The sequence below is a fragment of the Carcharhinus amblyrhynchos genome, chromosome 3, assembly GCF_965287045.1.
Source record: "Carcharhinus amblyrhynchos chromosome 3, sCarAmb.v2.hapA, whole genome shotgun sequence".
NCBI classification, from domain to species: Eukaryota; Metazoa; Chordata; class Chondrichthyes; order Carcharhiniformes; family Carcharhinidae; genus Carcharhinus; species Carcharhinus amblyrhynchos.
In genome coordinates, this window is record NC_137326.1 from 92891444 (window position 1) to 92917925 (window position 26482).

At 41.9% G+C, this 26482-nt stretch overlaps 1 protein-coding gene across 1 annotated transcript in view; it reads left to right on the forward strand.

Moving 5' to 3' along the window:
- prss59 (serine protease 59, putative) overlaps positions 1-26482 on the forward strand; it is a 62663-nt gene that overhangs the window by 32319 nt on the left and 3862 nt on the right. The window contains exons 5-8 of the mRNA XM_080186403.1: positions 2256-2370; positions 7662-7863; positions 11475-11565; positions 15055-15251. Coding sequence (XP_080042529.1) covers positions 2256-2370; positions 7662-7863; positions 11475-11565; positions 15055-15251 — 605 coding nt within the window. The remainder of the gene's footprint in view (positions 1-2255; positions 2371-7661; positions 7864-11474; positions 11566-15054; positions 15252-26482) is intronic.

Here is a 26482-nt window from a genome sequence, read left to right on the forward strand (position 1 = left end):
TGCATGGTGCAAGCACTGGTGAGAATTCATGAATGTCTGCGTCAGAGATTTGTGGTGCTTCTGGATCTCACTCCAGCTGCCCTTCTATCCCATGGTGAAGCATGGAGGTCATCAGGCACCTGAAGGGGTAAGAATCGTCTGAGACACAGCTAGGGACCTTCCACCAAAGAGATCCTGGGGATGTCCAGCACATTTGACTCCTCTGTCCCTGTGAGCAACACACCTCCAGGCCCACACACCTAGAGCAGCATTGCAACATCCATGCTGCCCAAAAGCAGAACAGGGCCCATAAGGTCCAGGCCCCCCCAGGGCATGCCCGCAAAGGTCATCTCAGGCAACAGGACACGGAAGTCACAGGCCTCTCCAACCTTAGCTGTGAATCCTGGGCAAGCACGTAGACATAGTGGGAGGGTGAGGAGAGGTAGAAAGTTTAGGCACCACTTAATTGGCATGGGTGAAAGTAGGCAAATGTAGAAAGGTCGCCTATATAATTCTAGAATAAATATTAACTTTGTTCAGCCACAGAGACTCCACCGTATCATTTGATGCCAAAGCTATGGGAACCCCTGTGTACACCCCAGTGTTTCATCCCTGATGAGTGTCAGAATGGCTGTGCAATGTCTCCCGCACTGAAGAAACTATAAACTATTAGTGCCCCCCCAATGTACCGAGTTGAGCAGAGAGCCTTGCAGTGAAGGTCAGGACAACTCCTGTGCCTGAGATGAGTTCAGGATGCAGTCAAATGCTCAAAGCTCTTGGCACTCAGTAATGTGGTATGGGGTGAGGTGGTGTGGGATCTTGTGCAAACTAAAGACTGGGCATCACAGGAATTAATGGGCTTTGCGAGGTAGCTGCAAAATGCTGAACAGACAGTGCGGGTCTTCGTAGACAAACATTTGTGGAGAATGTTGGTGAGTGCTATGATGGTTCTTCTATTTTGGAGCCTGTGATTTCATGGTTTGTGCTGCTGTCAGGGCTGGAGTCAAAGACCTGGCTGGTGGACCTCTTTGGCTGTTTCTGATGTGCCTGTGAAAGAAAGGAGAAGTCATTAGTTCATGGCAGGGACCTGAGAAATATCACTCACAGCATGGTTGTCTGATGGATGTTGCAGTGCAGGATCCTCACTTGGATGACTGCCATTGATCTCATCATCAGCACTGGGATAGCCCATGCCTTTACCAGCTTGCTGAATGGATCCCTCTCAAAGTCTGTGAATACCTTCAGCTCAGGCATCCCTCCACCAGTCTAGGATCTCTCCCTTTTGTTGTGAATCATCTTGTCCTGCATGAAGACAGCTGGAAAGAGTGTAAAGCAAGATGCATGCCAGATCAGATGATAAGGTTGTCTTGCAAGTGTGGGTGGCGAATGGGACCAGAGAAGTGATGAGGACACAACCTTCAGGGGAGATGAAAGGATGTGTGGTAGAGTCAGTGGAGGTGTCACTTGAACTTGCAATGAGCCAGGGCTCCCTCCAAAAAGCGAAGTGCGGACCTCTTGACTGTTATTCCTGTGATACATCTGGGAGCCATTCATGTGGCACTCCCCAGCGGTAGGGCAGGTGAATCAGAGGGATCACATCACAAGCATGATATGATTCTCGTGTGCATAAAAATTTTTACTAATGAGGCATCAGATTCAGTCAGAAATCATGGCAGCACCTTCAACGGGAATCACACCACTTTTTGCGCCAGAATGGACACTCTGACAAATTCTTGTAAGACTCCACTCAGTGTTTCTTCTGCTTGATGACTCTTAGTAAAATCTTCTTTCTAATGCAGTAATCGAGGGTGGAACTTAATGGCAACCCCTATGGTGAGTTTGTTTGAAGATGGTGTTTAATTGGGTGGAAGTGTAGATTTGCCATCTTCCCACTGCTGCTCCCATTAAAAGTATCATGGGAAGGTAGGTGGACATTAATTGAGACCCTTGGTGGACAATCAGACAGTGAGTGCTGACTCTTCTGTATCGTATGGCTTGGATGTCTCCCTTGCATCTCAGAAACCCAGCTGACCGCTTAAAGTAGATTTAGTCTCTATATGTCTCTGTGTACCTGTATAAAAAGTTTGAATTGAAATGCAGCAAAATATTCAAATAAACCTTTATAAATATCTAACTGAAAGGCACAAAGAACATTTAATATTGAAAATGGTTAATGATTGGTCAAGTAGAACTTGTTTATGTGAATTGATATTTTGCTTTCTTCAGATTATAAAATATATATATTTTGTAAATCCATTACTATTCCCCCCTCTCAGTTTATGTGAAAGACTTAGAATAAATTCCAAAATGGATGCTGCTTATTTTTTGGAGACATTGGCTGGGAATTTCATGGATGTGGTCCAATATAATAAGGACAACAGAGCTTTTGAGGTGAGTGCAGCAATAAAAATGAAATATTTATTTGTACTAGTTCATATACATAGGATTACAGGATTTTCTGAAAGGTAAATGCGTGGCTGTGTATCTGGTCAGGTTTGTCTTCAACCAAAACTAGTTGCATCGCATATCACTAACTGTTTGATGGCTACTTTATGATTCATCTAGAGTTTGACAAAACTATTTTCTTTCATCTTTTTCAGCCTCAGCATGATACGTTATTATTACATCAGCATAAGTCTCTGAACTAACATTATAGTAATTGTTCAGAGTGTGACCCACTGTGCTATTTAAACGTCACTTTTAAACATACCAAGATCTTTATAAAACACCTTTTTTAGTTTATTTATTACTGCCATAAGAGCACCCAGAGGAATCCTACTGAGACTCAGGGAGAAACTGCAGACTCTGCACAGACAGTGACCCAAGCAAGGAATCGAACCCCAGTCCCTGGCGCTGTGAGGCAGCAATGCTAACCACTGTATCACCCCTTGCTACTCTTAACTTGCTGCTCGTTGAATTGCCTCTGCCAGGAGTCCTACATATTTGCTGTGAAATGATAAAAAGAAAATTGGATTTAGCGGTCACCACCAATAACCTATGTTTTAAAAATCACTTTGATAGATGTATTGCTCTGCCAAAAGCAACCTTTTTTTTACATACCTTTTTCGTGTCTTACTGACACATTGTTTTTCAAATGCCGCATCTAAACCAGCAATGTTTAGGGTTGTTAAAAAATTCTAATTCTAATTTTCCATTTTCATGAAATCGTATATCCAGAGCTCTTAGGAATTAAAAATATGATGATGCTTTGGAATAGATGCCAGATTATAAATGTCCAATAGACTTGAACTAGCACAATGCTTCAACACCAGGACAGGCAAATGAATGATGATGACTCAAATTCTGTTAATAAAGTTTAAATTTACTTATTTATTTAGTCGCAAGTAGACTTACATTAACACTGCAATGAAGTTACTGTGGAAATCCCCTAAATGCCACACCCCTGTTTGGGTACACTGAAGGAGAATTTTACATGGCCAAATGCACCTAACCAGCACATCTTTCAGACTGTGGGAGGAAACCAGAGCATCCAGAGGAAACCCACACAGATACCGAGAGAACGTGCAGACTCCACACAGATAGTGACCCAAGCCGAGAATCGAACATGGGTCTCTGGTGCTGTAAGGCAGCAGTGCTAACCATGGTATTGTCGTGTGTGCAATTTGCACATTTTAATAATGTGTGTTGACTCAGGCTGAATATTCTCTCTGGTGACTACATGTGTGGAAGCGCTGAAATCATTACTGTTGATTAGCATACTTAAAGGTCTGTGAAGATGCAATAAGGAACCTGAGAATAAACATTACAATTTCTAAAATAGTCTGATATAACTGTTTTATAAATTGCGATACCTTCTGTTCGTAATTGGGTCAGTCAATTTTCAAAGCCAAATTATGGGTTTAGAAACAGGGATGTTAATCCAATCAATCTCTCAACATAACCTGACCAAAACAAAAGGTCATTAAAATCATTACTGTCAGAGTTATGAATCAAAGGTGATTTTGAAAGATATTAGTTATCTGCTGTTATTGGATTGTGGGGTTTTGGGCTCAACAACCCCTAAACAATCTTAACATGCTCACATTGAGATATAATCCCACCTTTATCAAATCTGAGTCACTTAAGCATTTCACCTGAGCTGATTCTTCTCCCTCATAAAGACCAAGGACAATAATGTTATCATTTACCATTTTAAGAGAACTAAAGTCAAAGCCCATTTTGCTATCTGCCCGAGCCTAATTTTTTTGCCTGTTTTCCATTCTCTTTGAACGTTTTTCCTTTCAAATGTTTATCAGTGTTCGGGACCTTCTCCAGGAGTCATGACAAGACATGAATGTATGCTCACCTTCCTCCTCTCCTCATCTGTTGCTGGATATGGTACACCAGCTTGTTCTGTGAAATGGAGGGAGAGTTAGTGCTAGCTGATTGAAATGCCTAGAGAATGTGCATACCATTAGAACATAGAACATTACAGTGCAGAACAGGCCCTTCGGCCCACGATGTTGCGCCGACCAATTAAAAAGCAATGACCCTCTAACCTAAACCAATGCCTTTCCATCCATAAACCTATCCACGGATCTCTTAAACGCCCCCAAACTAGGCACATTTACAACTGCAGCAGGCAGGGCATTCCAATCCCTCACCACCCTCTGGGTAAAGAACCTACCTCTGACATCCATCCTATAACTACCACCCCTTAATTTAAAGCTATGCCCCCTCATGCTAGCTTTCTCCATCTGAGGAAAAAGGCTATCACTGTCCACCCTATCTAAACCTCTAATCATCTTATATGTTTCAATAAGGTCCCCTCTTAGCTGCCTTCTTTCTAACGAAAACAACCTCAAATCCCTCAGTGTCTCCTCATAGGACCTCCCCTCCATACCAGGCAACATCCTGGTAAACCTCCTCTGCACCCTCTCCAAAGCCTCCACATCCTTCCTATAATGTGGGGACCAGAACTGCACACAATACTCCAAGTGCGGCCGCACCAGAGTTTTGTACAGTTGCAACATGACGCTGTGGCTCCTAAATTCAATCCCCCTACCAATAAACGCCAAGACACCGTATGCCTTCCTAACAACCTTATCTACTTGATTCCCAACTTTCAGGGATCTATGTACACATACATCTAGATCCCTCTGTTCATCCACACTATTCAGAGTCCTACCGTTAGCCCTATACTCTACACATCTGTTATTCCTGCCAAAGTGAATTACCTCACACTTTTCCGCATTAAACTCCATCTGCCACCTCTCGGCCCAGCTCTGCAACTTGTCCAAGTCTCTCTGTAAACTATGACACCCTTCCTCACTATCTACCACACCTCCGACTTTGGTGTCATCAGCAAATTTACTAATCCACCCAACTATACCCTCATCCAGATCATTTATAAAAATTACAAACAGTAGTGGCCCCAAAACAGATCCCTGAGGCACACCACTTGTAACTGAACTCCATGACGAATACTTACCATCAACCACCACCCTCTGTCTCCTATCTGCTAGCCAATTCCTGATCCAATTACCTAAATCACCCTCAATCCCATACATCTGCATTTTCTGCAGAAGCCTTCCATGGTGAACCTTATCAAACGCCTTACTAAAGTCCATATATACCACGTCAACTGCCTTACCCCCATCCACCTCTTTGGTCACTTTCTCAAAAAACTCAATAAGGTTAGTAAGGCACGACCTACCCTCCACAAAACCATGCTGACTATCTCCAATCAATTCATTACTCTCTAAATAACTATAAATCCTATCCCTAATAATTTTTTCTAAAACCTTGCCCACAACAGAAGTAAGACTCACCGGTCTATAATTCCCGGGGAAGTCTCTGTTCCCCTTCTTAAACAATGGGACAACATTCGCTATCCTCCAATCTTCTGGCACTATACCTGTGACCAACGACGACCTGAAGATCAGAGCCAGAGGCTCTGCAATCGCCTCTCTTGCCTCCCAGAGAATCCTAGGGTAAATCCCGTCCGGCCCAGGGGACTTATCTATTTTCAAACCCTCAAAAATATCTAGCACATCCTCCTTATCAACTGCAATACTGTCCAGTTTATAACCCTGTAACCCAGTGTTCTCCACAGCTACATTTATGTCCCCCTGCGTGAATACCGAAGAGAAATATTGGTTCAATGCCTCTCCAATCTCTTCCGGTTCCACACATAACTTCCCACTGCTGTCTCTAACTGGCCCTAATCTTGCCCTAACCAATCTTCTGTTCTTAACATATCTATAGAACGCCTTAGGATTCTCCTTAATCCTATCAGCCAAAGTCTTCTCATGTCCTCTTTTAGCCCTTCTTAACTCACTCTTTAACTCCCTCCTAGCCAATCTAAAGCTTTCTAGTGCACTACCTGAGCCCTCAAGTCTCATCCGGACATAAGCCTCCTTTTTCGTTTTAATCAGCGAATCAACTTTTTTAGTGCACCACGGTTCCCTAGCCCGACCATTTCCTCCTTGCCTGACAGGGACATACATATCAAGAACTCGCAGTAGCTGCTCCTTGAAAAAACTCCACATTTCGGACGTTCCCAGACCCTGTAGTCTCCTAGTCCAACCTATGTTTCCTAATCCTCTCCTAATAGCCTCATAATTACCCTTCCCCCAGCTAAAACTACTGACCCAAGGTTCATGCCTATCCCTTTCCATCACTAAGGTGAACGTAACCAAATTGTGGTCACTATCACCAAAATGCACACCAACTTCCAAGTCTAACACCTGGTCTGGCTCATTTCCCAGCATCAAATCCAATATAGCTTTACCTCTAGTTGGCCTATCTACATACTGAGTCAAAAAACCTTCCTGCATGCTTTGTGCAAAAACTGACCCCTCTAATGAGCTAGAGCTATAGCTATTCTAATCAATATTAGTAAAGTTAAAGTCTCCCATAACAATTACCCTATTACTTTCACTCCTATCCAGGATCGTCTCCGCAATCCTTTCCTCAACCTCTCTAGAACTTTTAGGAGGTCTGTAAAAGACTCCCAATAGGGTGACCTCTCCTCTCTTATTTCTAATCTCAGCCCATACTACCTCAACAGACAAGTCCTCATCAAACTTCCTCTCTGACACTGTGATACAATCCTTGACTAATAATGCTACCCCTCCCCCCCTTCTACCTCCTTCTCTACTCCGACTGAAGCATTTGAACATTGACAGTAATGATTTTAATGACCTTTTGTTTTGGTCAGGTTATGTTAAGAGGTTATGGAATAATCTGGCTCTCATGTGAACCGTGGCAAAGATGAGAAGAAATGAGGGAAGCATTAGTAAGGAGAATTACATTGAATTCAGCACAGAAACAGACTATTTGGCCCAAATGGTTCAAGTTGGTGTTTCCACTGTTTTGCTTCATCTGACTACATTGGCATGTATTTCTAATCCCCTTTTCCTGATATGCTCATCCAGCATCCCCTTAAATGTATCCGTGTTGTTTACTTCAACGATGCCACATGATAGCAAATTCTTTGGATAAAGAAGAATGGCTTCGAGTTTTGACTCCCACATGTGGAAACATCTTCGTTACAATTACCCTGGCAAACTTCTTCCTAATTTTGAAGAAGTTTATTAGGCTAACTTTCAGCCTTCTCTTTGCAAAAGAACATGATGGTGATGGGAGGGGAATGAGATAGACAGTTGTCTTCTTTTAATCTTTTTCATGCATTTTCTTTTAAGTGCCAATAACAATTTATCTGGATGTTTTGTAAACAGGACCCAAAAGGCGTTAACATCACCATTGACGTGCTATGTTCTATAATGGAGAATGCATCACTGGGCATACCTTATGACAGATATGTGATGATTTCACGCCTCCTACTGCAGACGTATGAAGAGAAATGTGTAGATGCAAGTTACAGCAAGTTTATATCTGATATGTTGAACACCTCCTGGGCTGCACCTGCAGCAGATGGAAGTAGGAAAGCAATCAATACTTAAAAACTGCTTTTTATCAAGATCTGTTTTATAGTGTTTTGGCATTCAAAAATAGTGGAGGAATGGAACTCTTTTCTATTTCATTTATTTATTGAGATAATGATGGAATTTTTTAAATGATTTAATCTGTATCACATTGTTGTGGGAGCTGTGCTAGTTAATTCACAATACTGTGGCCTTGATCACATTTATAGAACAGCGATGCTGTAGGATCTTGAATGTTGTATTGTAGGATGGATTCGACAGCACTGGCAGTATTTGGAAGTTATGATTAAGGACTTCATTTCCAGCAGCCAGATGCTGGGCAAAGGCTGTAAAAACCAGAGAGGGGGAAGCAGTGTTGATGGCCTGCAAGAGTGATGAACACCATCTACTTAATAACCCTGTCACAGTACCATGGCTGGGATTAAACATGGACCTATATAGCGATGTGGGTGCAAAATCTCAGGAGTGCCAAAAACAAGAATTTCACCAGTGAGATCTCACAACGCAATTGTCCCCAATACCCTCTTTCCCCTGCCAGTGATGTAATGCACGTCACGTCGATATCATTAGCGGATTTGCCCTCTGTAGCATTCCCATCACATTTGGATTTCCCCCTTGCTGATGTGTGAGGTTGGTGAGGTTTATAACAGGTCTGGAGCAATGTGAACCTGGCAAAGAAACCATGACGGGGCTGTACTGGTAAGTACAGCCCCAGGAGGAAAGAGACATGCCTGGGCTGTACATTGGCAGTGCCCTGGCACTACAAGACCTGAAGTGGGAAGCCTGAATGGGGGTGGCCCTGAAGGCTGGGAATGCCCTGGTTGACCCAATAGCAGCATGCTGTTTATTTAGTGAGGGGCAGCTGATGTTGGTGAGGATGGGGGGAGCAGTTAGGTCACCAGATGCCTGCATGGTGTGGGGAGGGGTGACACAAACATTTAGTGGTGGGGGGGGGAAATGTTGTCCCTCTCTGGCCAAGAATTGGGAGTGTTCTACACGTAGCTTCCTCTGGTGAGATCCATGTTGGGGGAGGGGAGGTAGGTTTGGTGGTGGGTGGTTCACTGTCTGCATGAGAGGGGGTTCCCAAGTGGGTAGGGATGACGTCTCTGTGTGCATTTAGGGAGGTGTTGTTCATGTCCAAGGGGGTAGGAGGGGGCAGTTCCTTTGTTTTTATTTTTAGTGCTGGAGATCAGGGCAACCTTTAAGCATGGTGCCCCAATCTCTGGAAAGCAGACATTGTTGGGTCATGCTTTTCAGAGCACACTCCACCAGAGTGATGGGGTGGGATGGGACCCACCTCCAGCTTGTTTTTAATCAAAGTCCTGCAAAGCATAGCGAGAAAAGCCAGCATTTCAGTTGATATGTTGCACACTGCTTTCCTCACCTGAGCTAGCACTTTGGGGGAAAGAAAATTCTGCCCCATGTGTTACTGCTGTTTGTTTTTTGCAAACTCTTTTTTTGGAAAGCTGCTCACTACCTCCTGATAGGTGAAGAGCTGACTAAACACTCATATCTGGCCATCTGCAGTTATGTACAAGCCAGTTTATACGTTTGAATATGTTCCATAGAGGCCCTAACAGGGGAACTATTTTTGACATAGAATTAGGCTGTATCATTTGTAAAGAAAATAAAATGTTATTTGTTTAGCCTCTGCAACTATGGTAGCCGCATCAAGGTGCACATAGTTGCTATGTTTTACACATTGCACCACACAGCTACAGAATATAATATTGCATCCAAGATAATTGGATGCTCGGGTTGCTTAAGGTAAAGAGCCTGATAATTCATGGGTTTATCTTTTTCAACAACCATGCTGCATTTTTCTCATTTGTAATTTTTTTATACTTTGAGGGGAGATTTAATTTAATTCATTTAATCGATTCATAACTTTAAATTTTAGATTGGATCTTGATGTTAGACCTTAAGGTTTTTACTTTGGAGTGTGAATTACTGTGCGATGAGATACTTTGTGTACATTGTGAGATTCTAAAGTTAAATTTTAGGGATCTGACTCCAAAATTAATACGTTTAAATTGTTAAACAGTTTTGAGCTGATGAACTATTACTATGAGCATTGCTGGGTGAATAACTGCACAAGGGATGTTAATTAACAACTCAAAGCTAAAACGCATTGTTAATAAATATTTCTTTTGATAATTTATTTCCCATTAAATGCAACTTAACACTTACTAGCTGCTTCATTATGGTAGAGTCAGTTCTCGTTATTTAGTGGAAACAGTAAGAGCAGCTTTCTCAAAATTATCATTTTAAAGTAATAGAATTTGATTTGATTTATTATTGGCACATGGACTGGTATACAGTTAAAAGTAATGTTTCTTTTGCGCCTAGTAGACAAAGCATACAGTTCATAGAGTACATGGGGAGAAGGAAAAGAGAGGGTGCAGAATGTAGTGTTACAGTCATAGCTAGGGTTTAGAGAAAGATCAATTTAATATAAGTCCATTCAAAAGTCTGATGACCGTGGGAAAAAAGCTGTTCTTGAGTCGGTTGGTCTGTGACCTCCAACGTTTGTATCATTTTCTTGACAGAAGAACGTGAAACAGAGTATGTTCAGGGTGCGTAGGGTCCTTGATTATGCTGGCTGTTTTCCTGAGGCAACAGGAAGGTTGTAGAAGAAAGTTGTTATAACGATATTTTCGTTATAAACTAAAGCCCTTTATTGATTTAGCTCTTGCAAAACCAGTAACAGTCTAAGTGACAGTAAACATAGAAGGAAGGGGCAGAGTTTTCCAGTCCCGACAGCAACAGCCATCGTGGTAGGAGGGATGGGAAAATTTGGAGAGTGGCCTAAAGTGCAGGAGCTGAAAATCACAGTACAATGTTCAACTATTCTTCATGGTACATTTCATATGTTATAAATTAAAGTACACATTTCCTGAGTTCATGATTCATTTTTGTATTTTGAGTGCCTGACCAGCTTGAGAATTTGCATGATATAAATGATACTAGTGTTTCAGAAATGCTGCATTATGTGGGTATGCCAGAACCGCAGTCAGGAACCTTGTGCTTAAAATGTTGTTGTTTCACTCTCACTCTCACATTTAAAAGTCAATATTACAAAGTCACTGAAAAGACTGTGAAACTAGAACATACCAACACTGCAAGTGGTAACTGCTGTTTTCCCCCCTATTCTTTTGCCCCTCAGATTTTTCCCCTTATTTTACTGAAGATGCCACCTAATTCTGGAATTCAGTTCCTCGGCCATTAGACACCTGAGTGGCTATTCCACATTTGTAAATCTAGACAATTTGTCTTGGCAAACTGCTCAACTTTTGGAAGTAACAGATGCGCTTGATACTGTCCTTATTAAAATGTTGACAAATGTGCATTTGTAGGAAGCTTCTTTGGATTCTGGTCAGAAGCAGGAAACCTTTTTATCCCTCTTGCTAGCTCACGGGCACTGAGATCAATTGTAGCATTTAACTGCTGACCATCATCACCACCCTCTCTTCGGAGTCAAACCTGAGATATTTGGTTTAGTATTACTCCAACTTTTGGATTTAACTATCAGACCACAGGTGGAGTTTAGACAAATGTATATTTTTTATCTGCTTACACATTTGAACTGCATTTTTCTCATTCCAGGTAGGCAGTGGGCCTATCAGTCATGTACAGAATTTGGCTATTATCAGTCAACTGATTCATCAATGCAGCCTTTCTCTGGCTTTCCTCTGAGGTAAGTTGGATTCTAGATGACTTGTTGCTGACAGTCTATTTCTACTGATAACTTGGATGAGGAACACTTATACACAAATTCATGTTTAAAATGTGACAAAAGCACAGATGTGTTTTACTGGTAAGAATTTGATTCTGTATGTGACGAATGCATGAAATCGTGCTGCCTCAACAATAATGGTCTTCATGCTCCTCAAGCAAGTAATATGCCATGATTGATTTTGGTAAGTTTGATGATCCAGCTATGGAGGGCACAACTGACAAATAAATAACCTCAAGTATGAAAAAAAGTGATTTACTGATAATGCTCAGTAAGCATTTGTGAGCATGTTAAAGAAGTGAAGAAAACAAAACAGGTTTACACACGCAAACAGAGGGAGAATGTGCAAACTCCACACAGACAGTGACCCAAGCTGGGAATCTGACCTGGGTCCCTGGTGAACAGCAGGGGAATTCTCCTGGTGCCTGGCCGATATTTATACCTCAACCAATATCATCAAAAGAGATTTGATCATTTAATTCATTATTTTTCTGGGAATTTGTTGTGTGCAAATAGACTGCCTCATTTCTTACACTGCAACAGTGACCATATTTCAAAAGGACATCATTGGCTGTAAAGCACTTTGGTACATCCTGAGGTCATGAAAGATATTATATAAATGTAATCCTTCCCTCTTGTAAATTCTTCTTGATCTTACTGATGTCAGGAAAAAATATTGAAGCCGCAGGATATGCGCATTGAGTGCAGTGGACTAAAAAAAAAATCAACAAAGCTTGCCAGTGAGGGCAGGGATTACAATGTGCACATGTCAAGGTGGTGCAGGTAGCTTGCAAACTTTGTGAGACTGCTGATCTCAATGATAATGGTGTGTAGCCTAACACTAAATGTATTGCAGACTGGCTCAGTGGGGAGTGGTGGGAGGTGTGGGGGTGGGGGGAGGGGGAAGGAGGGATGTTCTGGGGGGGTGCAGGTTCTTGTGTGGCTGGCATAAGTTACAACTAGCCTGCACTTCTAAAAAGCAGCTTTCACCTCTGAAACTGTTTCCAAAGATGTTTCAGAGAAGAAATTGGACCACTAATGGAGTAGCAGACCAGAGAGCGGGCTCCTGGGTTCTCTGTTGCAGAGGTGGAGAGGAGCTGATAGCCAGGAGGCCCAGCAGGCACACACCGTGAAGGAAATGGGAGCACCCAGCCACAGAGGTCAATTTAAAAGGATTTGGCCTTGACTACCTGTGCTACTATAAACCTTTTGTGAGCCCACGCACATAATGTTCCCAGTGTTGGAGAAGTCCAGAACTTGGGGTCACAGTCTAAGAATAAGGGGAAGCCATTCAGGACTGAGGTGGGGGAGAACTTTTTCACTCAGAGAATTGTGAACCTGTGGAATTTCTTTCCACAAAAAGCTGTTGGGGCCTGTTCATTAAATATGTTCAAGAGGGACAGAATGTGGCCCTTGTGGCTAAAGGGATCAAGGGGTATGGAGAGAAAGTGGAAGTGGAATACTGAAAGTACACGATCACCATGATCATATTGAATGATGGTGCAGGCTCAAAGAGATGAATGGCCTTCTCCTGCACCTATTTTCTATGTTTCTATGTCTATGTTTCTAACATACCACCAATCCCTCCCTCTTTTTTCTCTCCCTCTTTTTTCTAACCACCAACCTCTCACACTGCTCATCACTCACCAATCATATCTAACATTTAGACATTCCGCATCACCCAGACAGACTGTCCAATGCTGCCAACCTTGCACCCATATCACTGAGCTTTCACATACTACTGGCTATTCAGCTTTGACAGGTACATCAGCAAAACATCACACAACACACTCAATGATACTCTTAGCTCTCTTTTGTGGGACTAAGTCACACAAAACAGCAGACAGCAGCAAAGAATCAGGGGTGGATAGAGATGCCACCTCCCCTTAAATCTTTGAAGGAGATGATGCTGTGAGTTATTAGGCTGGCAGTGATAGACACAACTGCAAGCAGCAACGCCTAATATATCCTGGATGAAAGCATGTTCCTGACTTATGCTCCTTCTCAAATCTCATTTCATACTTTCTCCCTTTCATAAGTCATAAGGCAAGTCATCAAAGGATAGCTTTATCACCCAGTTGCATCTTTAGTTGTGGTGACTCAAAAGCAGCTGACACAGAAGTTTGCCACAGAATGAAGGCATCATAACCACTGCCATAACTTTGACCTGCACACCTCTGTGTTTGGTCACATACCAACTGAACTGAGTCCCATTCAGTTGTGTATGTACTCCATTGTGAGGTATCCACAATGCAATGAATGTATAGTCAATGGAATTTGGCACCATAAGAATGCCAAAGTTATCATGCCTGATACTGGCAATGCCATCCTTGCCCTACTTTGTGGGTACAGTTGTGGCTGCAGCACGTAGCAAATTTCAGTGAAGACATCCATAGTGAAGCTGAAACATCAGACCCACTATGCCAATATGTGATAGGAGATTGTTCCCGGACTACCTTTAACTGATATGGCCTCTTGCTGATGGTTCTTCCCCCATTCCTCCTCTTTCTTCTTGCAACAGTTTATTGTGCTCTGTTTTGCACCTTCTAATGTCTCTGTCATGTTGTACTTAAATGGGATTGCAAACTATTGCACCCATGTCTGAGAGCAAGTGATTTGTGCAGAGTCCTAGAAGTCAAGCCATAATCCTACAGGATGTACCGTGCCACCTCCTGTGATATTTGGAAACTTTAAACACCAAACATGTCCACAATTGCAGTGATGGTTAGCAGAAATCAGCAACTAAGCTGGAAGTCATTGATGATTCCTTTAAAATGGTGTTGGTGGTTTCGGGGGATGGGGTGGGGAAGATTGTACAATATTGTTCTTGAATGTGAGCTCAGCTATTCATTCACTGCATCGCTTGCAGGCCAGCATTTATTCCCATTCCTAGTTGCCCTTCTTCAGAGGCAGTTGAGAATCAGCCATTTTGCTGTGGATCTGGAGTCATATATAGGCCAGGCCAGGTAAGGACGGCAGATTTCTTTCCCTAAAGGACATTAGTGAACCAGATGGCCTTTTCCAACTATCAATGACGGTTTCATGGTCATCAGTAGATTCTTAATTCCAAATATATTTTATTGAGTTCAAACTCCACCAGACGGGTTTCGAACCCAGGTTCCGAGAACATCAGCTGAGTTTCTGGATTAATGGTCTAGTAATAATACCACTAGGCCATCACCACTCCTAAATTGAGAATCAATTGAGTTCCAATTGGCAAATGATTGAGGTCACAATTAGCCTGCTCTGCATAATTGTGGGGGTGCTTCTGAAAATGTAGCAGTGTCCTTGCCAGAGTAGAGTCTGGTTTAGCTAGCACCAAAAGTATAGACAGATATGCCATGGAGCACTGAAAATACAGGCACTATGGAGCAGAGTTAATACTGTTAATTTTTTTATTTAGTAAGATCAGCAATTTTATAAATATATGTATTTGTTTCTCTCTTTTAGTTATAAACTTCAGCAATGTGTAGATTTATTTGGCCCAGAATTTAACAGCGCTGTCGTTGCTGATGCTGTCGAGCACACCAATGAAAACTATGGAGGCATTCACAACAAAGGGAGTCGGATAGTCTTCCCGAATGGCTCAATGGATCCCTGGCATATTCTGGGCATTACCAAAGATCCAAAAGCTGTTTACATTCAAGGTAAGGAAATTGTAGATATGAAACATAATGACCTAGAGTTTTGGTTAGTTCGCACTAGTTGTAGCACCACAATCTGGGTAAAAGAAGCCAAACAAGTGCAAATATTCAAGCATAAGTTGCAACCAGTATAAATCAGGTTTCATTAACCTTAACACTGATTTAAAAATCATTTTGTCAGAAGCCAGCTCCGCTCACACAATTGGCCATTCCCCAGATCAAAATAATGAAAATGGCCGTTTCCATTGCTACAATGTGCTATCTAAGAGAACCTTCAGTTTGAGTTCAGTTTCTTAGTAGGCTGGTGAATATTCTTTTTACGGATCGTAAAGTATTTCTAATGAAACTGGCTAGTGATAGGTTCATTTTTTTTTAGTCATTTATTTAAAATAAGGTTATTCACAGAGAACAGGACATCAGATGGGATATGCTTATGTGATAAACCCATATACAGCCATTTTATTAAAATTAACCAAATTACTACTCTTAAATAGATCAATGAATAATTTAACATAACAAAAGAAATGATTATAATCTCATTTTGCATGCTTGCAAAGATCCATGGAAGATTTGACACTTTTGATCAGACTAGTGGAGTGCCCCAGGGGTCGGTGCTGGGGCCTCAGCTATTTACCATTTATATAGATGATCTGGAGGAGGGAACCGAGTGTATGGTGTCGAAATTTGCTGATGACACCAAGGTTGGTGGAACGGCAAATTGCACGGAGGGTGTGGAGAGTCTACAGAAGGATCTAGATAGGCTGGGCGAATGGGCCAGGAACTGGCAAATGGAATTTAATGTTGGCAAGTGCGAGGTGGTCCACTTTGGTAGGAATAATGGTAGGAAGGATTATTACTTACGTGGCGAAAAACTGCAGCAGGTGACGTTGCAGAGGGACCTCGGGGTCCTTTGCATGAGTCGCAAAAACCCAGCTTGCAGGTGCAGCAGGAAGGCGAATGGGATGCTGGCCTTCATAACGAGGGGGATTGAATATAAAAGTAGGGAAGTCTTGCTGCGGCTATATAGGGCATTGGTGAGGCCGCAACTGGAGTACTGTGTGCAGTTTTGGGCGCCGTACTTATGCAAGGATATTTTGGGCTTGGAGGGAGTGCAGAGGAGGTTTACTAGGCTGATGCCGGAGTTGAGGGGGTTGAGCTATGAGGAGAGGCTAAATAAACTAGGCTTGTACTCGTTAGAGTTTAGAAGAATGAGGGGAGATCTCATTGAGACGTATAAGATGGTGAATGGGATGGATAGGATAGAGGTGGAGAGACTCTTCCCGCTCAGAAAGGACAGTAGGACTAGGGGGCACAGCCTCAAGATAAAGGGGGGGCGGTTTAGAACGGAGTTGAGGAAGAACTTCTTCACTCAAAGGGTGGTGAATCTCTGGAATTCTCTGCCCGTTGAAGTGGTGGAGGCTACCTTGCTAAATATTTTTAAGACGCGGGTTGATGGGTTTTTGATAAGGGAGGGGATTAAGGGTTATGGGGAGAGAGCGGGAATGTGGAACTGAGCCACGACAGATCAGCCACGATCTTATTGAATGGCGGGGCAGGCTCAAAGGGCTAGATGGCCTACTCCTGCTCCTATTTCTTATGTTCTTAAATACATTTTAACAAAAGCTTGAACTGTAACTTATCAAGTGCAAGGCTGTGTGTTTCCAAAGCAGAAACTACACTACTTGGTATCTTATGAAATCTGGGGTGTCATTTACTGGTAGACAGATTGCATCAATAATTTTGAGTGTATTGTGGAGTTGATGTGGCTTATTTACACCTTGATATTTTCCATCATTTTGAATAGAGATGGATTTGCAATGAATTATCCTGTGCCACTGCACAGGCCCCCAAATTATAGGGGCCCCAAAAATGATTAATGATGATGAAATGGCTCACCTTGCTACCTAACAGCATTATTCACTTCTCTGTATCTCTCTTCTTGTTTCCTCACTGGTTCTTTGGACTCCTTGGTTATTTCCTGAAACGTGTCTTTTTATTGGCTGCTACGTTTCACATTGAAGTTGCATCATAGTCAGTACAGCATTTGATTGGCTGGTGCTAGTGGTTAACGCTGGCTCCAATTGGCCTGTTTCACCACCTGTCAGCTTCTACTGGCTCTTTCCTGTGTGAGAGAAACTGCAACTGGAGCCAAAATTGCACTAAGGCTCCAATTGTTCTGGGCATTGCTGCCTCAGAGTGGGAATTTGTGGAGGAAGGTTGTACAGAGTAAGGCTAAGTTCACTGCTCTCCACTCCGCTGGATTAGTATATGCCTATATGATAGTCAGTGTGTATTGATGTACATGTCTGCATATGGGAGGTTCTCAATGAGATTATTATATACTTGTATTTGTAAGAATGTGATTTTATGTGCTCAGGAGTCACACCTACTGCAAAAAGTGTAATAGTTTTTTCTAAATATATCTACATCTCACTGAATCAGAACCATGATATTTAAAGAAAAAAGTCCTCCCCTCTGATCGCTCCTGCTGATTTCAGATCTCTCCACCAGGAATGTATCCGATTGGTCTGTCTCAGCGGAGCCCACAGTATTAAACTCTTTTTCACTTACTGCTCATCTCCCTCTCAGTTTAGCAGAACACATGCTAATTGTTTGTTCCTATTGGTGGATCCTGAATTTCTCTACCAATGGGAGGAAGACTGAGGATAAGAATTTCTAAAAGGCCAGATGTGCCAAAGCCAAACATCGGACCTTTTCAATTAAACTATTTATTACTCAATGGCAGAAGGGTTGATCCCGGCTGGGGGAGCTGGTTGGTGTTGGGGCGGGGTGGGGGGGCAAAATGAAGCAGAGCATGGGTCCCTATAATAACTGTTAATCCACCACTGATCTGGGATTCCCTGAGGTCCTGTCTTATCCCGAATTCTGTTCCCTCTTCATATCATTAATTTTCCCACTCATTACCCCAATCTAGAAATATCACTTCAGTGCAATATTTAGAAAATATCATGCGAACTGATGTGCCATGTTTTGATGGGTAATTAATCTGAAGCCCAATGAGGACTGTCAGGTTTATGTAAAAGATCATGTGCTACCACTTAGGAGCCTTCCTGGCCAACATTCCTCTTTCAACCAATACTTAAAACAGATGGTCTAATCATTCATTTCGTTGCTGGTTGTAGGAGATTTTTATTCATAAATTGAAGCAAAGGTGTATTAGGTGGCGGGGGTGGAAACTATTGGCATACATATATGGTCACCTGCTGGACAGTTTATAGACAAGGGTGGGGCTGGGGATTGGGACAATGGGCAGAGGCAGATATATACTCTCACTGCTGGAGGGTTTGTGAAGGAGGGGGAGAGTGAAAAATTCCTCAGGCAGCCTTTTTCCCATTTGCAGTTTTACAGGGTACAAGCAAGACCTATGGCAGCCACCCTCATCTCATTTGAAACCTAGTTATTGCTTACTTAAGGGCCACATCCCACCCTCCCATAATCTTTCAGTGGGCTGGAGGAGTTCAGGGAAGACCAGCACATTTCCCTGCTTGGGCGTCAGATGGGAAAAGAGGATGTTGCATCTATCATTGGATCTTTTTGCATTTGACCATCTTCACCCACTCCCCTCTCCTCTAATGTCCAACCCCTTTTGCTGGGTGCCCCCTCCCTGCCTTAATATCATGACCCTCATCCACTTCTCCCACTGCGCTCAAGCCTCTACTCGAGTACCTATTATGAAGTCCCACATTTATCTGGTCCTAGAGTTCAGACATTTAGACAGTTTCTGCATGCAAATTCAGCAGTGCACACTGCTCAATATTGTGCTACTGGGACTACAGAGTGTCTGAGGTAAACCTGCCTCCTGACAGAAATCCTGACTCCAGCTACTTGGCATTCCTGGGAATGATAATTGGCTGCAGGACAACTGTGTGTTCACTATGGATGCCTTTTTCACTAACTCTTCATGCGGCAGGCAGGAAATTCTCTCTCCTGAAAAACTAAGCCCAGTGATTATATTAGAAAAGTACTTCATTGGTTTGAAAGTGCTTTGAGTTTCCTTGAGGTAGAGAAAAGTGTGATTTAAGTGTATGACTTTTTTGAGTTCATCTTTTGCTGAAAATTCTACTATACATTCATCAACTTCATTCAGATTGCAAATCTCACTATATATGTCCTCATCAGCTACCACAGTATAATGATTGTAAAGCTACTTTTCGGTATCTTTGGTTAGACAATGCTTGAAAAGTTCAAGTCTTGATAAAAACTTTCAGGAAACAGCCCAGAGCTATTCTTAGTTCCTGATGGCTTGTTTTTTTTCCTTTTTTCAGCCAGGTGAATCCCAATCCCTGACTGACTCTCATGGTGAGGGATGAGATCGCTAGAGATCCCTCTCACTAGCCAAAACCAGATGAATCTTCCAGCCTCATCTAAATCCTCACAAACTTTGTCTCTTGAATTCAAGCACAAACTCCCATACTCTTAATAATGAACAGCAGAAACTTGCTGCTTCTATCTCTCTACACTCCCTTCCTCTCTCAAATTCTTGCTGACTGATTGCGTTTGTGAAGCTCAGGGATAATTAGGCAAACCTGCAACCCAATCGTACAGTGTCTTCCTGTGGACCTTTCCCTTCTCAAAGGTCATCTCCATGACAATATGAGTATGAAGGCACTGACAATACATGCAACTGAGACATTCATTGAGAGCAAGTGTTGGATGTAATCAGCAGATCCAGCAGCATTTGTAGAGAGAGTGGAATTTTCCATTCTGGGTCAAGGTCCCATCACGGTGAGGAAATGGAGAGAGTCTCTTCCATGGTCGCCAGTGGGAATTTGTGTTGTATTGCTGACCTAACTATTAGTTGGGGGTTTCTCAACATTTTGCATGGTAGGGTGGGCTAGGTGCACAGGCTCCACCATCAAATCCAGGCACCATATTTAAAAGGCACCCGGACATCAACATGGAGAAGATCCATTTCCAGAATGTTCCTGAATTTAGAATATTCACATTGTAATACTCTGCTGCGTACTGCTGCACATGATGTTCCAGGGTCCATTTGCTGGAGACTTTACCTTCCCTTCTGATCTCTGCAAGCTGCCCCGGGCCTTCTTGCAGAGAAGTTTATATTTGCAAGCCATGTTGGTCCAGACATGCTGTAGACTGGCGTGAAAAGCTGCTGGTGATATAAGTAATTGGGCAACGGCAATGATTCTTATCAGGCCTTCATCTGCAGACCTCTGGTGGGAATGGTGACCTACCATGATGAGCAGGAACGCACTTTTCCACCATTCATTTTATACCAGTGAGAAGCTGTCTTTTTGGCTCCCACTGCTTTATATCCTCCCTCACCCACCATTAAACCCACCATAGGGTGCCTACAAAATTCACAAAACTCTGGTTCTGTGACTTGAATCATTTTTTATTTCAGATTTCCAGCAGCCACAGTACTTTGCTTTTGCTTTTGTGGTTGAAGGAATATCAGGATCCATATGGTTGTGCTAAATTTCTGCAAAGGTTTTATGTTTGAGTGACAAAAGTAAATATAGAAACGACACTCCAAATTCTCTGCAACACATTAAGATATCATAATAGGGATCCACTTTGTTAGTTTGTTGTTTAAAGAATTTTGAACAAAGAATGCAGAATAATAAACTAGTGCTAACTGCATGGATTTCTACTATGTTATTCTATCAACTTGATTGCATTCTGCAAGGATTAAGGGTTGATTCATGTTACCCACTGATCCAATTTCAAGGCATTAAACTTTCTTATTCTCTCCTAAAAAAAAACCTTTACCAATTTTTTGGTTGATGAATGATTCAGTTTAATCATCAGTAAAGATGATTAAATACTGGACAGCAACATCTTTCACTGCAAATTGTCTTATATTCTGTTGAAAGCTGAAACTTTACTATTACTTCTGCAAGGTGGGAATGAACAAGCCAGTCATTGTTCACAGATACTATCCCTATTAGCCAACAATGATTTTTCTTCTATTAGTGAATTTTAAGCACATGAACTATGCTGCTGAAGGAATAACGTCCATTATAATAGATTTGAGTATTTCATAGAAATCTGTGAAGCATTTAATGGTGATTCTCATATTCTTATTAATCATGTCCTGATGTAACCACTAAAATAAGTCATTCTTACTTTTATAAATTGGAATCTATTATTTAATCGATACCTGAGGGGATTTTCACAGTAACTAACTTCATTGTAATGTTAATGTAAGCTGACTTGTGACACTAACAAATACATAAACTGTTGTTGTAAAGACTGTTGATAATCTTTAGCCTGCAGGCAAATAGTTCCTTTTGACATGTATTTAGCACTTGGCTGCTGTTAAAGTGCTCAATTTAATAATTTTAGTTGTGACTAAATAGGGCAAATAGAATATCGCCCTGCACTCCTATTTTTTTGGAATCTATACAGTGCCACCACAGTAGCTGGCTACTACTTTAGCCTGCCTACGTTTTCAAGAGAATAGATTATTTGGGGACTTACCTTGACAAGAAAACCACCACCAGAAAACCCATGGGCAGCAGTGCCAGGGGAGGCAGGTGTGGAATCCAAGCCTATGTTTCTGTCGAAGGTGAGACCAGAATCCAAATGGTTTGTTAATATGTAGCTGACATTGGCATCAATACAACATCCAGTATATTCTCTTTTTAGTTAGACTAGAAGTTAATAAATTAAACAAAAATTAAAAAACAAGGAAGGGCGACTGTATATATTTTACAGCTTCTCAAATAATACTGTATAAATCAAGATGGAGAGAAGACACTTTAATTCTTAATATACTTAAGCCCAGATTTGAAATTGAAGCAGTGATCTGCGTCACATACTTCCTTCTGCTTTCATCACCACCTCATCATCATCCCAAGTTGCTTTTCCTACACTTCTCACCACATATACTATCTGCACCATCCCCATACATCTCCACTCATTTCTCAACACACCCTTTTCGTAGAAGAAACTATTCTCAAATCTAAAGAGAAGAAGAGGACATGTGGAGGAATCCCCAAAATGATTGGCCTCACCTAAGCTATGACAAGAAACCCTGGATAGCACTAGCCTAGGCAAGGGACATGATCATTAAGGAAGGACATTATTACATCATTAAGGTGTACCTAAGTGCATTTTGTTCAGCACTTCATTTAATGTAGAACAGATGCAATAAAGTTAACAACTTTAACCTGTATAGTCAACATCAAATGCAGCTTTCCTTTCCTATCCTAACTCTTCATCCTTCTATCTTTCTTCAGTGACAGTGATGAGAAATTTCAGGGGAACAAATAGTGGGCCTCACACACACAAACACTTACACAAGGTATTAGGTTCTGGACCTGAACCCCAAGCTATATTATGAAACCAGACTAGAGCTTAACAATTTTTCTACTTTGGCATAAATGTGAGGACAGGATGCTTTGGTCCAGGAGTAAATCTACTCACCATTTAGGGATATTTTATCCATAGAAGAGACCATAGAAATCCTACAGTGCAGAAAGAGGCCATTCAGCCCATTGTGTCTACACCAACAACAATCCCACCCAGGCTTTTCAAAACAAGTTTTATTCATAACATAGTTTAAATATAACTCTAACAAAATGAAGCTTAACCTTTAAGAGTTGAACAATAGTTAGATTAAATGAAAGGAAACAATGCTAACTTCTAATTTATCACTATTTCAGTTCCAAATAAGCATCTGTCCTCTTAGACTCAAATAACAGGTTAACAACAGTTGGCAAACCCCAGCATACTTGCTATAAATTGGGTTATCACCTTTGAGGATTTCAGAGAGGTTTTAATTTTCAGAGTAGCTGGCAAACTTCAATCTTTAAACAATCCCAGCTGGAAACCAAACTCTAAACTGAAATTAAATCATCCCAAATCCTTGCTACAGATCTAGCTCCTCCCATTAACCGCATTGGTCGTGATTCTCCCTTGCTGCTATGCTAATTTTATAGCACAGTGGGCTGGGAGAATCCCCATCAGCCAATTTGTTGCGTTCTGTTAGCATCTCCCATTGCCAGATTTCCAGCAGCAATTGCTCCATTCCAGAAATCAGTGGGGAGACACGGAAATGATGCAAGTATCATTTCCACATACTTTGTATTAGGTTAATTGAAGTCTCCATGCCCGCTAGCGTCTCCTGCTCTGCCAAAGTGTTTCACTCCAGCAGGGATTACACTAGCTCCTCATTTTCGGGAAATTAGTGGGCTGAAAGGGGAGGGCAATCAGGGCCTCCCCATGAAAACCGGGTGGCAGAGGGATGGTGCCCCGGGCATGGTCACTGTGGCAGTGCCAGCCTGTCCTGGCAGTGCTCAAGGGGAAATATGCCAATGTCCAGGGGCACCTGGCACTGTCCCTTGAGCATTAGCCAGTGCCAAGGGATGGGGCTGTGAGGCCTAGGTGAACCTACGGGGTGATGGGAGGGGAGTGTCCCCCTGCCACTGCCTAAGGATCGCTGAGGGAGGGCTAAGCCAGGTGGTGCAGCCTGCTGGGAGTGTCGGCACAGCAGGGGTGTCAGGACTGTGGAGTTACTGTTGGGGAGGGGCTGGCAATTGAGACAGACCAGGGGAGGGGAGGCTGGGGCTGGGCCTGGATATGATCGGAGGCCAGCGATCAGGCCATGAAAGGAAGTGGGGTCACAGGACTGGCCAGCAATTGGTGTGTCCTGTCAGTGCAGGGCTACTGAGAATGTGGCGATCTCGGCACTGACAGATTGGTGCATGTGCAGTGGCCCACTCGGCACTGATTTCAGCGCCTCCATCGAAAAAGGCCCCACCCCCTGAAATTTAATGATATTCATACTGGTAGCCTCTGCAGTGCACAGAGTGTGAGAGATTCTTCTCTGAATTCCCACTCAAAAAAATCAGCATGAATTACTCTAATTTTCACACAAATTCAACACTTCAAATTTTTGAGGGAAAATTCTGCCCATTATCACATACCCTGCATACCTAAACCCACTTTCCATTCTTTGAATCAAGAAACATTAGCCCTCTCCTAAGTAAGTACTACATGGCTAAAATGAGTAATTATCCTGTTTCTCCAGCATTTAAACAATATTCCCTCCAGATATATTGATTGCCTATAGGAAACACTTGAACATTACAACTGTCTCCTTAAATATAAAATATGTCAATAACAGTATCATCACACCTCACCCTTAAAAATGAACCAAAAAATGAAAAGATGTCTTCATTTTTCCGAAGTCTCTAATTTGCACTCTATTAGTACTCTATTACATTGCAACTTTTACAGTAATATCATTCAGTTTAATCTTTCTTTTCCAATGTTATACGTTCCCCTCTTCTTTTACATTGAAGTCATGATAAGACGAGTATGTATAGTGCACAAGAAACAATACTTCTCATTACATGCTAATATATGTGACAATAATAAATCAAATTAAAATAAAACATCCGCAATCACTTTCTCTCTTCCTGTCACGCATATAATCTTGAAATTAATGGATTGTAATAACAAGCTAAACGATCTTGCATTTTTATCTTTAAACTTCTCCAGAAACCCGGAATATTGTCAGTGTAAATAATTGTCCCTGATTATTGGCTCGCAACATAAATGTTAAAATGTTGCAATGCCGGTACCAAACTTAATTCTTGATGGTCAAATATTTCTTTTCATTAATAGTTAATTTAATAATTAATAGTTCATTAATAGCTAATTTTCTGAAAAATAACCAACAGGTCTTTCTATTGTTTCATCATTGTCTTGTAACCGTACAGCACCAATGCCCACATCACTTACATCGATGGCCACCTTGAATTGCTTTGGAGAATTCAGTGTCACCAAAACTGATACAGTTTTCAGATTGTCAAATGCCTCCTGAGATTCAGACACCCATTGAAATTCCCTGTGTTTTTTCAACAGTTCAGTCAATGAAGCAACCACATTGCTAAAATTTAGCAAGAATTTCCTGTACAGACCACTCAGGCCCAGGAATCTCAGCACTTCTCTTGTTAACAGTATTGGGAACATCCTAATAACTTCCATTTTCACATTCCACAGGACCATCATTCCATGTCTACAGTTAGGCCTGAGAATGTGACTTGGGCTTTTGCGAATTCACCTTTAGCCAAGTTTACCACCAAGCTGTTTCCTGTAGCTGAACAAATAGTTCCTTTAAATGTTTTGAATGCTCCTTTCCAATCTGACTGAAAACCATCAGGTCATTTATGTATGCTGCACAATTATTTAGTCTAGAAATTACCTTGTTGTTAGTCTTTGGAATGTTGCTGTGGCATTCTTCATTCCAAATGGTATGACTTTAAATTGATGCAGATCATTTGGCTTCACAAAAGCTGAAACGCCCTTTGCCCTTTCTGACAAAGATACTTCTCAGTATCCCCTAAGTGAATTCAGTTTGATAATAAAACGTGCTTTATCCCACCTTTCAGTCGAGAAATAGGATACAAATCTGACTTCTATAGTCTGTACATAATTATTGTCTGCCATCTGGTTTTGACACCATCACTATAGTTGAGCTCCAATCATTGCAGCTCACTTGAATGATAACTGAAACTCAGTCTCCTTATCTTTACTCCTTGATTTCTTCTTCTGTCTCAACCTGTGGTTTTGTGATTTTGCTATCAATCGGAAAACATCCCAGGATATGTTTCCTGCAACACCTCAGCTGTTTGACTTTCCACTGGCTTTTCAGCCACAGTAGACATCACCCCCACTTATGATCTAGCTATATCATCACCCAAACCAGCAAAGTCCACATCCCTTGAATTTTTTAAAAAATGTTGTTGACTCCTGCCCTGGTGATACCCATATAAGTATGGTAAACCACATCTTATACATAAGGGAACAAGCTCTGTCCTGCTGACTGTTGAGATTCATGAGGAAGGTGATATGTTGGTACTGGCAAAAAGGGCTTTGGATAAACTGCTGTGTACTTTAGACAGGGAGATACAGCTGATGTCCAGTCAAAGAATTCAGTGGTCCAGCAGGTAGCTCATCATGTTCCAGGAGATGTGGACAACTGTGACAACCTGCTTGTTGATGTGAAACCTCCTGCTTTATGACTCCATAGAGAAGCCAATGAAGATGAGCCTAAGTACTAGGTTGGCCTTTTGAGCACAGTCTCTCTCTCACACTCCTAGTCTTCTGAGACACTCTAGTCATCTGGTTACTGATGGTTATAAGGCTACAGCTGTTGCTCCTCTTCTATGCCTTCTTCCATTCAGAACAAAGAAGTAAGAATGGTAGTAAGAAAAGAAAGTTAACTGAAGGGTTGAAAG